Below are 12,140 nucleotides of genomic sequence, written 5' to 3'. Positions count from 1 at the left end.
ACACACACAACACACAACAACATGTCAGAATTTCACTCAGAAATGCAGCCACATATAGAATTCCCCCCTCACCCAAACATTTATTCACATACACACTTCTTATTGTGTAACCCAAAAACAACAACAACAACAAAATGCATGCATGTTTGCTCACACCGACAAGTGTGTGTGGTCTCGTTTCAGTGCAGGATAATGATGGATGAGGGTCTGTCCTGTCTCATGCTGCCTCTAGAGGCATGCCCCGCCTCATGCACACACTATCTCTTCTGCCTCACGCACTACACGTCAAAAAGGAAACAGATTTTAACTTGAATTTGACAAATAAGCACATTTTTTCCCCCTAATGTTAGCCATACATGCTATGCGGAAAAAAAGGTCTGCTTTTCTCAATTTCATTCCCAGAGTGAAAAAAGGAATAGCTAAATGAAAAACAATCAATCAAAGCCTACAGCCTGGCTCTGCAATTATCTGTGCAATTAACTCCAAGGCGCTCACGAAAAAAACCCCGTAAAACCAAGTCTGCTAATTAACACAGTATGATGAACTATACAGTCATGTGATACTACAGAGGCATTACATTACATTAACCAGTTCCTGTTACACAAAATGCTGTGGACACTGACCACTGGAGCAGTTATTCTGAGTTCACACGAGACAATCGACACGCACACATGAAGAAGCTGCAACAACAGTCAGAACGACAAAGCGATTTCAGAGTTCAGCTTTTCCAAAAACCTCTCTGTGACATTGAGCACTTTCTTAAAATGTCTTGTTTACTGGATTAACTAATCAGGTTGTAAATAAAAACAACCATTATGACATTTTTTTTCAGTTGATTCCAGCAGCACTTTTTTTTCCCAAAAAATTCTATATCTTGTATGCACACAGCCTTACACAGAGAGCTCCAGAATTATTAGCACCCTCGGTAAAGGATATTAAAAAATGTCATTGTGGTGACTTAGTGACTTAATCTTATGATAAAAATATAAGATAAATCTAACCTTTACTTGAAGTAAATTTATCTGAAGGAAAAAACCTACGTGTGGTGTTTAAGAACTCTTAAGCACGTATCTGTGACTTTCTGTATCACTAGGGTATAAAGGTGGTGAGGAGAGGTGGCACGAAGACAAATTCCCTTTCTTTTAGTCATTTATCAACACTAGGAAGATTACAGACTATACAAATGAAATGGAACAAAATGTGTTGATCTACAAAAAACAGTCAAAGGTTATAAAAAATAGCTACGTGCCTGAAAATTCACTGGTATGGCAATAATTAAGAAGTTAAAACAACCAGAGTTGTAATGAACCTGTTTGTAAGAGGACACACAGGTATTTTGCCCCTTCGCATAATAAGGAGGACGGTTATAGAGGCATAAATTTCTCCAAAGATCACAGATGGAGATTTGCAGAAGAACATTCATGCCAAAAAATTATCTGACAAACAGACCGGAAGAAAACGTTTTTTTTTTTTTCTCAACTAACCACAAGCTTCTATAATTTGCTATACTGGAGCCAAGGTCAATTGTCAGATGAAACAAAAACAGAGCTTTTTGCCAACAAACATTAAAGGTATAACCTAATTCCCACTGTAAAGTATGGTGGAGGGTCTGTGACGATGTGGGCTGTTTTTCCTCCTAAAGCTCTGAGAACTGGTAGGATGCACAGCATCATGAAATCCCGGAAGTACCAGGAGATAAATGAAAATCTGGCTGCCTCTGCCAAGATGTTACAGTTGGGCTGTGCTTGTTTCGTCCAGCAGAATGATGATCCAAAACATACATGCAAATCCACACAAAAGGGTTCAATGACAACAGAATCAAACTTTTGATATTGTCATCCCAGTCCCCTGATCTAAACCTAACTGAAAACTTGTGGGTGAGCCAAAAAGGACTCCACAAGAGAGGATCTGGAGAGATTCCTTGCTCTTTATTCTCCAGCCTTATCAAGCATTACAGGAGAAGACTCAGTGCTGTTATGTTGGCAAAAGGTTGCACAAAGTACACAGGGGTGCCAATAATTGTGACATATTGTTTAATTTAAAAAATATATATATTTTAAAAAATAAAGGTTAGATTTCTCTCATGGATATTTGACTAAAAAAAAAACAAAGCTAAGGTAAACAGCCTCCTGCTCACCTTTACTTAGGCTTAATGTTGAGAAATAAATCATTATTATTAATAATGCATCCAGTTTAGATGCCTTACTAAGCCAACTTGTAAACACTGTATTGCCATGGTTACAGTGTGCAAACTGCAGCACAGAAAAGCAGTTCATGCACCTTACACACTGTAACCATAGCAATGCTCACACGCCGTATACACTGTAACAATAGCAATACTCATACACCTTACACACTGTAACCATAGCAATGCTCACACGCCTTACACACTAACCATCGCAATGCTCATACACCTTACACACTGTAACCATAGCAATACTCACACACCTTATACACTGTAACAATAGCAATACTCACACGCCGTATACACTGTAACAATAGCAATACTCATACACCTTACACACTGTAACCATAGCAATGCTCACACGCCTTATACACTGTAACAATAACAATACTCATACACCTTACACACTGTAACCATAGCAATGCTCATGCACCTTATACACTGTAACCATAGCAATACTCATACACCTTACACACTGTAACCATAGCAATGCTCATGCACCTTACACACTGTAACCATAGCAATGCTCACGCACCTTATACACTGTAACAATAGCAATACTCACACACCTTATACACTGTAACCATAGCAATTCTCATACACCTTATACACTGTAACCATAGCAATACTCACACACCTTATACACTGTAACCATAGCAATAATCACACACCTTATACACTGTAACAATAGCAATACTCATACACCTTACACACTGTAACCATAGCAATTCTCATACACCTTATACACTGTAACCATAGCAATGCTCATACACCTTATTCACTGTAACCATAGCAATGCTCATACACCTTACACACTGTAACCATAGCAATACTCACACACCTTATACACTGTAACAATAGCAATACTCATACACCTTATACACTGTAACCATAGCAATGCTCATACATCTTATTCACTGTAACCATAGCAATGCTCATACACCTTATACACTGTAACAATAGCAATACTCACACACCTTATACACTGTAACAATAGCAATGCTCATACACCTTATTCACTGTAACCATAGCAATGCTCATACACCTTACACACTGTAACCATAGCAATGCTCATACACCTTATTCACTGTAACCATAGCAATACTCATACACCTTACACACTGTAACAATAGCAATGCTCATACACCTTATTCACTGTAACCATAGCAATGCTCATACACCTTACACACTGTAACAATAGCAATGCTCATACACCTTATTCACTGTAACCATAGCAATGCTCATACACCTTACACACTGTAACCATAGCAATTCTCATACACCTTATACACTGTAACCATAGCAATGCTCATACACCTTATTCACTGTAACCATAGCAATGCTCATACACCTTACACACTGTAACCATAGCAATACTCACACACCTTACACACTGTAACCATAGCAATACTCATACACCTTACACACTGTAACCATAGCAATGCTCATGCACCTTACACACTGTAACCATAGCAATGCTCATGCACCTTATACACTGTAACAATAGCAATACTCACACACCTTATACACTGTAACCATAGCAATGCTCATACAGCTTACACACTGTAACCTTAGCAATGCTCACACGCCTTACACACTGTAACCATAGCAATGCTCATACACCTTACACACTGTAACCATAGTCAGTACAACACAGAAGAACTCAACAGTAACAGAGTTGCTATGGTTACAGTGTGCTTTTTTTTCATATCAGCACAAAAAGCACTTCCTAGAGCAAACCCTAAGATGATAATATTAAAGTAATTTACATTTACATTATATAACATATGTTAATGCAATTTATTGCATTATTCCTTATGCTGCAATTATGTTAATAGTGCTGCAGTTATAACAGAACATGTTATTAGTGTAACACAGGGCATGGTGCAGTGAGAGCATGATTTCAGCAGCCTTTGACTCCGGATCCTCTGTTTAAACCGTGCGTCACGCTAATTACATTCTTCTTTTGAACTCGGTTATGACTTCTCATGCCTCTGCCTCATCACGATCAAGAAGGAGGAAGGAATAAAAAACAAATCAAATCCCTTCTTTTTCTCATTTTTTTCCCAGAAAGAAGTCGCTCTCTTTTCTTCAGACTGTCATAAACCAGCCAAGGCCATAGGCGCCAGTCATATAAACTCTGGATTTAATTACATTTTCCCTTTCCAATCGGTTGTGTGTTCATTTAATTCTTTTAATTGCCTTGTGGCGAGAGAGGAGAGTTGGGAGTGCCAAAATATGACATGTTCCATTACCACTGCGTCTGTTATAACACGAGCCCGGGAGTCTGGGAGTCCAGCTTTAGTGACAGTGCTGATACACTCGCTCTGTGTGTGTTATGATGTATGGCATTTTAGAGACAAACTAAAATATGTCCCTGTGACAATATGATAATGTCCCAGTCTGCAAACTAACAAAAATCAGTATTATTAAAACACTAGAAACACTAGTCATTGCCTGCAATAAAGAACTTTTAGGTAACATTTTATTTGGACAGTCCACTCTAGATACTCACCTGACCATCACCAATCACACTATCAACTAATTCTCAATAAAATTCATTCATTCATTCATTCATTCATCTTCAGAAAGGCTTTATCCTGGTCAGTGCCACAGTGAATCCAGGGCTTATCTTGGGAACACTAGGCGTAAGGTGGGAATACACCACAGACGGGGTGCTAGTCCATTGCAGGGCACCATGCACACACACATTCACACAATCATTCACACCTAGAGACAACTTAGCGTAGCCAATACACCTACCAGCATGTTTTTGGGAGGTGGGAGGAAACTGGAGATCCCAGAGGAAACTCCACATAGACAGTAAACCCAGTGACCCTGGGGCTCTGTGGCATCAACGCTATTCGCTGTAGTTTATAGTTGTTGACGTTAATTAGACTCTAGAAAGTTTCTAACTTTTGAGGCTTAGTAAATCATTCACAGACTCTCAACAAATTCATGTGGTTGAACTTTACTGATACAATTTATAACATGTTACTGAAACGGTAGTTAAGCATCAGTTAATGTATTTTTGATAGGCTTTTTGTAGAGTGTCTACACTGGACTATCCAAATAGTGTTCCAGATTATTAAAACGCTAACTAATTCATATATTTTATGCTAATCATAGCATATCTATCAACAAGTAGGATTATATTCTCCCCATGCACTATACATTAATTAGCTAATTGGCTAGTTAATTAGTTAATTATATAAGCTAGCACATCACTATTTCCTATATTGGAAAAAAAAAAAGTCAGCACTACATAGAACACAATCATAAGCAGCAGAATGTGACGTAAATGATTTCAAACTCAACCCATGTTATATGGGTTTACTCATTGCTCTGTAATAGACAATAGTAACAAAGCATTGCATTCGGTCTAGAAAATGACAGAAGCCCAAAAATAGTGCACTATATAGTGAACAGGACATAATTCCAGACACAGCGCTTGAGTGTGTTCTTAAAAGCGTGCACATTCAGAAACGCTTAAAGGGCGTGTCAGAGTCCACATCTGTACCAGTCATAAACAATCGCAGTTAGACTCTTCTCCTTAAAAATCCTAACTCCATATAACTGCTGGATGGAAATCTTTTGTCATTAAAATCTGAGAACTAAAAAAACATAACTGAACCTGTTTTGGTTACAGTATACTAGGTTGAACAGTATTTGATGAATAATATCCATATGTACAGTGCTGATATACTCTGTGTGCTTAAAAATCATTTGAAATTACTTACAATCAGTCTTCCATGATATGTTTTTGGGTGATATATATTTCCATTCTTTATTAGCCTTGTAGCTCCAGTGCAAAATTAAAGAAACAGAAATCAAACATGTCTTATCAGAGTGATTATGTTGGGGTAGGAGGGAAAAATGTGCAAATTTAATTTTTGGTTAAGTTCACCATTTAAGACACTCCTAATAATAGTGATCAAGATATACTTGTTTTAACAGAACCCAAACCCAAGACAGTAAGAGACAAACCCTTTGTTCTCGCTGAACCTGTGAATCTCAGCCGATTTATCCCTGTTGTGAATTTGTATCATTACCCAGTCGTGAAATTTTTTATCTATCTATTAAGAACTAGGGACTAACTGTGCATGGTTGGTGTGTTTCTTTGTGTTTTTGTACTTTAAACTTGGTCATATAGAGCGAAACTGAGTGGTTCGAGCCCTCTGCTTGTCCTCGGTGAGTAAAAAGGGAAATCATGCACATTTCATTTTTGGCCAAGCTCACCCTTTGAGACACTTCTATTAACAGTGACTATATGGAAGCCTGGAGATATATTAGTTAAAGAGAACCCATAGTCAAGACAGATGGAGTGACGGAAAGACGGAAAGAAGAGTAGAGAAGGACAGAGAGATTGACTCACTCTTGTTATAACACGTGGTCAGCACTCCTTTGTCAGCAGGGCTGGCGCCGATGTGCCATATCTCACCAGCATGATGCAGAAGCACATTCTTATTAATGATATTGTTCTCATCATCAAAGTCAATGATGTGGATCTGCCAGGCAGAAGAAAGGCAAATAGAAATGAGAACAAAGCTAATGTAAATATGTGGAGAGAGAGAGAGAGAGAGACTTCAATCTCAGACATTTGCTTTAATATGAAAGTAATACAAAGCTTAAGCACAGAAGATATTTTGGATTTTCTTTCTCACACACACCCTGATACTTATCTCTTTAGCCTTTTCATTTCAACTTTGCTGCTGTTAAATGCTTCTTTTGAACTTGTTAATGTTATGAAAACCATCAGACATTTGCACAGAGCATTTTTTCTTTCTTTTTTCATGACTTTTTTGTAATAATAAGCATTTCACTGAAAGTCCTGCTTAGCAAAACCATTCTTCAACGTCATATATGCAATTACTGCTCTATAGGATCATCTGAAACATACTCCTTCAAACGACTTCTCTTAGATCAGGGGCACATATGAAACCATGGAACAGTTTTATTATGGGTGTTTTATTAAGGATACCTAGAAATGAAATGATAAAAGTCATACAGTTATTAATACAACATGCTGTAATGACTGTGCTTAAGATTATGTTTTAATAATGAGTGAAAACACAGAGAGAAAAGTCACACTGTTTTAAAACTGAACCTCTTATGACGTTTGTCATATTATATCATGATACTTGAAGGCATTTCGATGATACACAATTTGCACAGACAATACAAACTGTGTATCATCAAAATGCCTTCAAGTATCATATGACAAATATATCACACAAATATCATTTACATATATATTATATGTATATATATTATATTATTTACATATATATATATATAGAGAGAGAGAGAGAGAGAGATAGATAGATAGATAGATAGATAGATAGATAGATAGATAGATAGATATAGTTTAATGATTTATTTAATGTCTACAAAAATGACAAAAAAAATTATTTAAAACTTGAAAAGATAAATATTCTAATAGAAATTCTAATAATACCTTTTAAAAAAATATATTTTTGGTACAACATTTTAACATTAAAACAACTGCTTCCAACAGAGTTTGTAATTGTGAAAAATAAATAAAATAAAGAAAGAAAGAAATATAACAATACCTGCAGTATCTCAGAAAAGGGTATTGTGACTTAGTTAATCACAATATTAGATCATCATATTGCCCAGATCTAGTGATATGTGTATAATTTTGCAGTATGTACACAGTCTAGCATAGGTTATTATTCAGAATTCAGAGCATAAAGTAGTTTCTGTAACTGCAATCACAGATTTAACATTTCACACTAGCTGGCTTGTAAAAACGATTCATAGGCAATAAATATATAGCAATATTTAACACTGAATTGCTGAAATGGCCGAGCACAAAACATGAGACAATCAAATAACAACGAAAACACTTTATAGTAGAGAAAGTTATTCCTCTGAGAGAATATTAATTGGCTGTGTTGTTGTGTGTACTGTGCGTGTACTGTGCATGGACTGTGTGTGGACTGTGTGTGGACTGTGCGAATAAAAGACAGTGCGTTTCTGCTGATCAGTCGGCTGAAAGTCGGAAAAGAAACCATTAACCTTGGGTTGGATGGCATCGGGGAAAATTATTAGGCAAAGTTATAATTTTATGGAAGCGAGCAATACAAATAAATTCCAATGACTGGACAGGATAATTGGAGGCAAAAGAAGGTCTTATAATAGGGGTTGGAGATGAACAGTGCTCAGGTAGAAGGTCTGTGCATGATTTATAGAGTTTTATCCCAGAGATGCAGAGTGAGTCATTGCTCTTGGCCACTTGGGCCTCCTTCTCTACCATATTAATTATCTGAGGAGGAGGCAAAATGGGCTCAGGTGTAAAACAGGCCTCCACTTTGGCTCCTCTCAGTAAGGGCTCTTTAGAGAAGCACACGGCAGAAACACGGCTTCGTGCAGAGCAGCAGGCTGAAGAAACAGGCAGGAAGAGGAGATTAACTATAATAGACTAATGACAGCCTTCAATATATAAAGCTCACAAAGAAGTGAGTGGACATCACAGGAGGCGGAGAGTGGAAGGAGTGTGCTGAAGCAGCATTAGGGCCACTAATAGCACTGAAGCCTGTGTGATAAAACTGAAGGCTTATAATTAACCTGGATTACAGAGGAGCTGCCTGAGGAACTTCCTGTACAAAGTCTTATCCAAGACAATAAGCAACCATCACAGTGGAGTGTGGAGTAGCATCACCATATGACTCACTTAGGCGAAAAAAATACTCAAAAGTTATGCCCCAGTTTCAGGCACAAAAGAAGTCTGAGTACACAGTGACAAGCAGGAGCCAGCAACCAATCAGAGAAGTGAGAAAGAGAGAATTCAGCCTTACACTAGGAGTGGAGTTCACCTTTTTTCCCCCATTATTAGTTCTCAAATTTGGTGGGAAGCTAGTCAACTGCTTTACCGTCACTGTCGAATTTGTATCGTTACCCAGTTGTGAAGTTGTTCAGCTAGAGAAATAATAGCTAGACAGCTAAAGTTTTAACTAGTTCATTCTGCAGTTATCTGCTCACAGAATGAGCGGTTTTATACGTAATTCTTTCAGCATTTGGTTTACATGAAAGAAGGATTTGTTTATTTGTTCAGGATGAAAACACAGATTTGTTCTTATTTCTTTTCATGCACTCAGATCTGTGCTTCATATTTGATGAACAAGGTCCATTATCACAATGTACTATACAGTACGTATCCCAATATTCAGAGCCAGAAGATCAGTAGAGTCAAATTATAAGCACTATTACTGTTTACGATTTGTTTTCTGTCTTGTAAAAGAAATAAGGCACTTAAGAAGGAACGGGAGAGACAAACTACTCAGAAACAGATTTTAATATTAAACTTGTGAGTGTTGATGTACTGATGATGCCCAAGATACTTTCAGAAGAGAGTATTGTGACAAATATTGGACAGAAATAGACAGAAATGACACGAAAGCTTGTCTCTGTAACTGTTATTACTAATATTATAAATGGTATAAGTAAGCATTTTGACTATGTGTTATATTTTAACATAAGTTGTGTGTTAAATAATTTAATATAACAAGCAGTCTGCAGTGTACATGTAGATTTTTTCACCTTTTCCACCTATAAATTAAAGTTTCTAAATAGACCATGTCATAGACACAGTACTATTGGAAAAAAAATACAAAAAAAGCGTGGATAGTTCATTTAAATGCAATAAACATGGAACAGCAGGGGTCAGTCTGCACAACACACATGAAAGCGTGTTCACAGACACACACACACAAACACACAAACCCTCAAGTCGGCATTTTTCGGCTTTTCCAAAAGCTTTAGAGTTGAATGCGTCCACAGGAGAGCTGTAATTGGCACTAGCAGGTAAATGAGATTGAGAGTGCTGCTCTCTGAACCCGAGGCTAGATATGATGGAATGGCTGGACGCAAGCTGAGGGATTTAGGGATCAGATCAGAGGGAGAACAGTGAAGGCACGATTTAGAAAACCTTTAAAATTCTTCTGATTCATCAATGCAACAAACACTAGGGGGCCTTGAGGATTCATTAATTCATTTAAATTCCTGCATGGAAAAACAGGCTTTCAGAAATGTTATAATCAAAAATAGAAACCTGTATAATAATTTAGTAAGCACATAAAAGGCTTTTATCTGCAGTATTGAGTTCTCCAATGACGCAAGTTTAAGTTTGCTCTAGAGAATCATATATACACTCTTTTGTTTCACGTCTCAGCCATTAGATAGATACAATATGATATCCACATCCTTTATTATTTAAATCTAATGCTTGCACTTGGTTTTGTAGCTTTCCATTTGTTCATTGGCAGGATGTTAAACCAGAGCAGCAACTTTTTTGAGTTTTATATGAATCTGTGACCTTTTACAATATTCAGTCAGATTTCCAATGAATGTGATAAGTGTAAATTAGAGCGCTTTGTTAATGCGAGAAAATGAACAAAAAAAAATTTGAACAGTATTTCCCTGGAGAAAATCTTTGGCTTGAGCTTAACTTGTGGTTGGAAAAAAATAGCCATTGAGGAATAAATTCATTTCAAACAGATCAACTGTGAAATTAATTTCAATGGAAAATAATTTCAATTTTTATTTTTTTAACAAAAAATATGCAATTCAATTACTCACCTGATTATCAAATTTGAACGACTGCGTGCCCACTAGAAATCTTATGGCATCGGTTTCAGCTGTCTGAGCGGTCAAAGCGCGGCACTAAACCACAGTGATGGAAAATCAGTGCATCAATTAGTGGGTATTTATGGAGAGATAAATAAAGAGCACAGAGACGTTGGAAAAGATCAAATATGGAGAGCAAGAAAAGCAGCGAGTTGCTTTATAATTCAATTTACAAACAGATGAGGAGTTCCATGTAGCAATAAATAATGTCAAAGATATAATCTATGGAAAAAAAAAAGCAATATTCTTAATAGTGTCATAAATAATTTAACAATTTAACAATGTTAGGCTTTTCTTGTTATAGTTCCCAGTCTAAAGATGTTTATTAGTGATGCAAGGTCTGTTAAAGAAAAAAAAAATTGGGGATTGATGTAAAAAAAAAAAATGCACATATGCATTGTATAGAATATTTAGTCATTATAAGCATAATATTCCCCCAAATATGAAATAGAATATAACATCTTATAACTTTGCATTGAAGTTCATAAAATTTGATTTGATCTATAAATGATGACATATTGACTCACGTCACTTCACGAAACCTGCAGTTAAAATTACTTTTCTGGAAGTTTTGTCAGGTTTGTATTGTGAAAAATCTTCAGATGATCTCTGGCTTTATTTGAGGTGCAAATTCTGTAGGCTTTCTTTCCACTTAATATTCACAATGAACATATTCCAAAAGAAGTGTTCTCTGGGGTAATAAGTGTTGCCAGAGATGTTTTCTTGAATGAAATATAATGCTAACATCTTCCACTAAACACTAATACTCCTTCACAACATGATTAAAAGCCAAATGACACTTCATTAGTTGAACAATCCCATTAGGTGTTGCTTTTCTACATGAGTGACACTGACAGGGACATTAAGAGCAAACCACCCTGATGGCATTGTTATGCTTCTTGCTATTGTTATTGTTATTCATATCACTGGATTAATAAACAGGTAATATAATAGAGAGATCGTGTGTAAACCCTTATGTAGTAGTGTGCATGAAGGTATGCAGCATGGGCTTTAAATACAAAGCAGGTTACATGCAATCAAAATAAACCAGATATAAGGCAAAATACACGTTTAAATGCTGTACCTGGAACTCAAGGCCATAAATAACCGGCGCGTCATCCTCCATGTTCCCAAAACTCTTATTCTACAACAATATTACACTACAGTTTGTTTACAGTTTGCTTGTCTAACTGCTTACAAATCATATAATATTTTACTCAATTTAAAGCTGCTTTTCCTGTCAACCCTCCTCGCTCCCGATTTCCGCGTTATGAAAATCGAGTACGTAAATAGCGCATGAACATCT

General features: G+C 36.6%; 1 protein-coding gene across 1 annotated transcript in view; it reads right to left on the bottom strand.

The window, feature by feature from the left end:
- Positions 1-12,121, bottom strand: part of eipr1 (EARP complex and GARP complex interacting protein 1) — a 40,502-nt gene extending 28,381 nt beyond the window's left edge. Inside the window, exons 1-3 of the mRNA XM_026934226.3 lie at positions 11,919-12,121; positions 10,787-10,870; positions 6,561-6,693 (exon numbers count right to left, since the gene is read on the bottom strand). Of these exons, the coding sequence (XP_026790027.1) occupies positions 6,561-6,693; positions 10,787-10,870; positions 11,919-11,960 (259 nt within the window). The 5' untranslated portion in view covers positions 11,961-12,121. The remainder of the gene's footprint in view (positions 1-6,560; positions 6,694-10,786; positions 10,871-11,918) is intronic.
- Positions 12,122-12,140: the final 19 nt, after the last annotated feature.

Source organism: Pangasianodon hypophthalmus, chromosome 10 (genome assembly GCF_027358585.1).
Source record: "Pangasianodon hypophthalmus isolate fPanHyp1 chromosome 10, fPanHyp1.pri, whole genome shotgun sequence".
In the NCBI taxonomy this organism is placed as follows: Eukaryota; Metazoa; Chordata; class Actinopteri; order Siluriformes; family Pangasiidae; genus Pangasianodon; species Pangasianodon hypophthalmus.
The sequence above is the reverse complement of the archived record's forward strand: the minus strand, read 5'-3'. Positions and strand labels throughout refer to the sequence as shown.